This window comes from Gavialis gangeticus, unplaced genomic scaffold, assembly GCF_001723915.1.
Source record: "Gavialis gangeticus isolate Ggan-Ray unplaced genomic scaffold, GavGan_comp1, whole genome shotgun sequence".
In the NCBI taxonomy this organism is placed as follows: Eukaryota; Metazoa; Chordata; order Crocodylia; family Gavialidae; genus Gavialis; species Gavialis gangeticus.
This window is the reverse complement of record NW_017729014.1, coordinates 2,317,392-2,322,604: the sequence shown is the minus strand read 5'-3', so window position 1 is coordinate 2,322,604 and position 5,213 is coordinate 2,317,392. Positions and strand designations below refer to the sequence as shown.

The 5,213-nt window shown below is 60.8% G+C and overlaps 1 protein-coding gene across 1 annotated transcript in view; it reads right to left on the bottom strand.

Annotated features, from left to right (window-relative positions):
- Positions 1–1,457: 1,457 nt before the first annotated feature.
- The window catches only part of PLEKHG5 (pleckstrin homology and RhoGEF domain containing G5), a 108,217-nt gene continuing 104,461 nt past the window's right edge, over positions 1,458–5,213 (bottom strand). Inside the window, exons 17-22 of the mRNA XM_019511597.1 lie at positions 4,700–4,837; positions 4,500–4,619; positions 4,063–4,195; positions 3,352–3,467; positions 2,770–2,927; positions 1,458–2,418 (exon numbers count right to left, since the gene is read on the bottom strand). Coding sequence (XP_019367142.1) covers positions 1,458–2,418; positions 2,770–2,927; positions 3,352–3,467; positions 4,063–4,195; positions 4,500–4,619; positions 4,700–4,837 — 1,626 coding nt within the window. The remainder of the gene's footprint in view (positions 2,419–2,769; positions 2,928–3,351; positions 3,468–4,062; positions 4,196–4,499; positions 4,620–4,699; positions 4,838–5,213) is intronic.

Below are 5,213 nucleotides of genomic sequence, written 5' to 3'. Positions count from 1 at the left end.
AGCAGGGTGCGTGGTGCCCGCAGCGGTAAAACACTGGGGAGGCTAGCCAGGACCAAGCAGACTGGTTAGGGGTCATGGAGCAGGAGCTGCCTGGGCTCTGGGGGCTCCTATGGTCACCCTGGCTTTGGCTCTAGGCTCCTGCTGGCATGTTAGACACACACCATGTGCATGCTGCTGAGAGACAGCAACCTGAAGTCAGCCAAACTGACCTTTATGGGGTCAGCCCCTCTGCAGGGAAAGCAGGTAAAGTGCACTGGGCCCAGTGCCCCCAGCTTGACTCTGGAGAGCAAGGGGCAAATAATTGGCTGCCCTGGGTCCCAGCTGGGCAGGACCACAGGCTGTGGGGCAGCTGCTGGGCCTGCTGTGCCCTGCCAGGATGATGTGAGGGGTGCCTGGGCAGCCTTGTCCCCACTGCAGGAAGCTAGCATGTGAATAACCTGCCATCGAGCACCACAGAGCCCAGGACAAGAGGAGCTGATGGCAAGGGTGTCACTCAGAGTTCAGCAGTGCCCTCCTATCACAGGGTCTAGGCAGGGCTCTGTCCAGCCTCGGCGTGCCTGTTCTGCGCACAGTGTTTCACTTGTGTCTCTCCCAGCTACAGCCAGGCAGGTGGCCCAGTGGGCAGGGCTGTCCTATGTCTGGCCGGTAATTGGTCCATGCAAAGCAGTGGGGCAGGTAAGTTACACCCTCTGCCTAATGCCTACCCCACTGTTCAGAAAGGGGCAGGCAGCTCCTGAGGATGCCAAGTGCAAGGGACCAGTTTCGTGCTGGCTGGAGTCCTGGGGAGGCCATCTGCCCTGCCCAGGCATCCTCCTTCGAGAGGCATTCAGTCACAGCTCCACTAGCTCACTGTTCCTATGTGTGCATGCTCCCAGTACAAGCCCGCCCTGGGTGTGCACACGCACTCATGCCATCCTGGCACATAGACCTGGTGCATGTGCACCCGCGTGCATGCACACCCACGCAGCCTAGTCCCTGCTCACCATGTGCAGGCACATGCATGCACACATGTAGACAGGGCAAAGGCCAGCTAGAGCTCCCACCACCCTGGGCATGATGCTACATCGTCATGGAGAGGTGGAACAGGTGGCGCTGGCGTCACGCTCCTCCCATTGGCTCAGACCTCCCTGTAAGACACAGAGAGAGAAGCTCTTAGCAGCCTGTTGGTGGGTGCTCTCCAGGCCCATGGCCCAGTTGCACATGCTACCCTCACTGTCCCAGAGCCCTCCCCCCACAGCATTATCTCCTCTTTACTGCACAGAGATGCTCTCCAGACTGCTGAGCTAGGAGGCAAGCTCCAACTGCAAGGAGACTGTAAGAAGCCCTGGTGCTCCCCCGCCAATGCCCTGCATGGTGACCTAGGCACCAGAGGCAGCCCAGCTCCCCGGTTCCTGGCATCAGCAGGCTCTACCCAGAGGCAGCTGGCGAGCTGGAAGGTGTAGCTTGGCTTGTAGCACTTACGAGGCAGTCAGCGTGGAGTTCAGAAGCAGTGTGGTCCGGAGCCTGTGGAGTTGTGCCAACGTCAGCTTGCGGTGTTGGGCCGCCTGTGGGTCTGAGAGTGTCCGGCGGGCAGTTGGCAGCTCTTCTGGGCAACACTCTGTCAGGGAGGTGCTGAGTGCCCGGCAGGGGACGTCAGTGGGCAGAAGCTCAGCCGGGGGCGTTGCTGCAGGGCAGGCCCGACCCTGGTGGAACACGGGCTCCTCAGGCTCCGAGAGCTCTGAGGCAGAGCTGCCACCACTGCTGCTGCTGCAGGCGCTCAGGCCACTTGCCCGGCTGCCCTGCAGGCTGCTGCTGTCCAATGGGGCTCCCATGCATTTGCCATCCAACCCGCTAGTCCTCGGGCAGCCAGCTGGGACGCCCACAACCGAGCCAGCCAGGAACACCACTCGCCCTGGAGATGAAGATGGAGCTGCGCACAGGTCAGAGAGGCTCTTGCTCTGGGTGAGGGAGGCCTCTGGGCCAAGTGGGGAGGCTGCAAAGAGCTGCAAGAGGCTGGCCTCTGACTTGGATTTGAGCACACGGACACAGCAGGGCAGGAGCTGCACGGGTGTCCGGCGGCGCAGCTTGGGCGAGATGCGCTGTGAGTCTTCCTCTGCTGGCCCTAGTGGCTGCACCTCCCCCAACTCCTGCAGGGAGGCAGGCGACAAGGTGCCATAGGCACTATCCATGGATGCTGACCAGGTGCTGCCAGTCTCCAGTGCCAGGCTGCTGTGGGTGCCAGGGATGGGGAGGGCATTGGCAGGCTCCTCACTCCCATTGAGGAGCTCCCGGGTGGGCGTGGTAGACGAGGCGGTGGTACTTATGGAGGTCTCGTCTGATGGTGAGCTGAATGGCCCCACCTCGAAGTCTGGGGAGGAGAGCTCCCCGCTGGCATCCACCACCACCACCGAGATGGTCTCTGTGGAGCTATCAGAGGGGCTGAGAGGGAGAGAGGCTGTCAGGAAGGAGCTGAAGGTATGGGGAGCCTGGGCAGGGTATGGGGCTGGCAGTGATATGCTGCAGACAGTAGGACCAGGTAGGGGCATGAGTGGACAGTGAGGGGAGGCAGCCCCTGTGGTGGGGAGGATCCCAGTCTGTAAGTGTCTGGGGCCATTCCAGCAGCAGGTGGCTCCAGCTCCAGGGTGCACTATCCACTGGCTGGTCACTGCAGCTACATCACTGGGGTCGGGTTCCCCATCTCCACCCCACCCAAATGGGCCTGCGGTCCTGGTGGTGTGTGGGAGCACTGGGCTGTACCATGGGGGCATATGTGGGTGGGCTGGGCCATACCACTGCTGGGAGTCAAGACTGTTGCTGCTCTTGCGCAGGATGGTAGGCGAGCTGGCAGCCGAGGCCCCACTCTCCCCGTCCTCCGCCTCCTGCAGGCTCTGCAGCTGCTGTTGCTGGCTGCGCTGGTGCTCCTGGACACGCAGCTGCTGCAGCAAGTTCTGCAGGCAGACAGAACAGCCTTTAACATGGACACGCTGCACACTGTGGCATGCCCCCATGACCCACCGTCAGGACCAGCCTGTTTGGCTATTGCCTGCTTGAGTGTCCTGTCCCAAGACAGCAGCTTATCACCCAGAGCTAGCAGAGAGGTTAGCGGCCTTGCCACACCAAGGCACACCCCTACTGCCATGGAGACTCTGCCCTCATGCATGTGCCATGGGCACACATCATGCTGTGCATGTTTCCATGGGTACCCAGCCTATGCATAACTCCACTGTTGTCCCCCTCCACCAGAGCAGGCACTATGCCAAAGCCAGGGCCACAGCACTGGCCATGGGGCTGTTTCCTCCCCACAAGAACACCAGCCCCACAGAACCCCCACTGCCTTGAGGCACAGACCTTGCTGGAGGCTCCGGGCATTACCTGGGCATTGTAAAGTGCATCAGTCCATCCACGGCACAGGGACTGCCCGCTGGCCTGGAAGGTGTAGGCACCCACAGCACTCCGAAACTCATTGAGATAGATCAGGAGGAAGGAGCCTGCCAGGGGCACAAGCAGGCAGAAGCCCGGCATAAGCAAGGGGCTCCCCCAGGGACCTGCAGCAGAGGCACTGCCTTACCAGTGTAGGCAAGGCCAGGGATATGCTGCCTGGCCAGGGGGATGCCTGTATCCCCAGGCCAGGCTGGACAGACAGCAGAGCCTGCTGCAGGGTGAACACAGCTCTAGGGCAGACCTGGGTAGTACGGAGGTAGGTTCATGCCCCCAAATGCCCAACTCCGTTGCAGTAGGCCAGAACTGATGGTGCAGGAGAATAGGCCATGCAGCACCCAGAGGGCATGGGCGAGGGTGAGTCCAGCTGGCAACAGCCCACATTGGGCATGGTGGCATGATGGGGCTCTTTCCTCTGCCCTTAAAGCTAGCATCATCAAGAGGTCAGGCCTCTGTACCCAGGATGGCAATGGAAGAGTCCCAGCTGGCAGGGCAGGGGGAAGGAGAGAGGGGAGTCCTCAGGTGACCTTTCCCAACTAAGGCAAGGCAGGTTGGCTCTGCTGGGCCAGAAGAAAAACCTCAAAGATGAGAGAGAAGTGCAAGGCCCCATGCCCACCCCAGCCCTCAGACCCACATGCTCCTCACCAGGGTCCTTGAGCTCCCGGCAGACAATCTTGTCCACCAGCAGGGGCTGCCGGACGACCTTGGTGCGCTCAACCTTCTTCACTGGCTTAGTGATGAGGAAGAGGTCCGTGAAGAGGAAGCAGTACACATCCATCTGGGGGCAAGAGCCATAGGCCATGGGACTGTGTAGCAGTACAACTGGGAGTCAGGGACTCCTCAACCTAGGGGACACCCCTGGGCAGTGTCACACCATTGACCTCAGTAGGGCTGCACCTCCCAGGGGGCAGGGGAAGTGGCCCCAAGAGCACCTGCACACTGCCACCCACCCAGAAGCTTCTGTGTCAAGCCCACAGCATCCAAGAGAGAAGCCAGGGAGGTAGTGGCTTAACCACAGAGCCAAGATACTGATAAGTCCAAGGCTAGCTACAAGGGGCTCCTGCTCTGGTGGTGTCCCTTACCTTGCTGTCTTTACCTTCCTTCATCTTCAGGCTGCCCTCCAGGAGGAGCTGCCGTGTATCCTCAGGGGAGGCGCCTGGGATGGGGGCTGTCAGATCCAGGCGCAGGAACTCCTTCAGGAGCTGCAGGGCAGAGCAGAGAGGCAGTCAGTGTGTGATGCACAGGGCACACCTAGTCCTGGCCAGCTTCAGCCCCAGCCTACCTTGTCCACCTCATCTGTGCTGCTCTCCACCACCTCGTAGGCATCAATGCGGCTGATGATGGCAGCCAGCCGCTGCTGCTCCTGCCGCTGCCGCATCCGTGAGTTCACATGGTTGATGAACTGCTCCACTGAGGTGATCTGCAATGGGGGGAGCACTCAGAGCAGAGACCAGCAGGCTTGACTCACAGCCTCTGCCAGCGTGCCAGTCCCCCTGAGCACAACTGACTCCTGCTGCACAAGCTGGGGACAATTCCCTGTGCAGCACCTGCCATAAGCAGCTGTGTCCTCAGGCAAGGCACAGGGTGCTCCAGCGTGGCACAGCGGCATGCAGACAGCAATGCCTGGGTGCATGCTGTCCAAGCAAAACTGGGGCCATTTTCCTCCCAGCCTCCCTGGTGTCCAGGCATCCCCTGACAGATTACCATAGTGATGATGGCATCCCTGGTGCAGGCATCATCTGTCTTCTTCAGCACTGACTTAAGCAGGAGTGGGTACTTGGTGAGGCGCTGGTGCG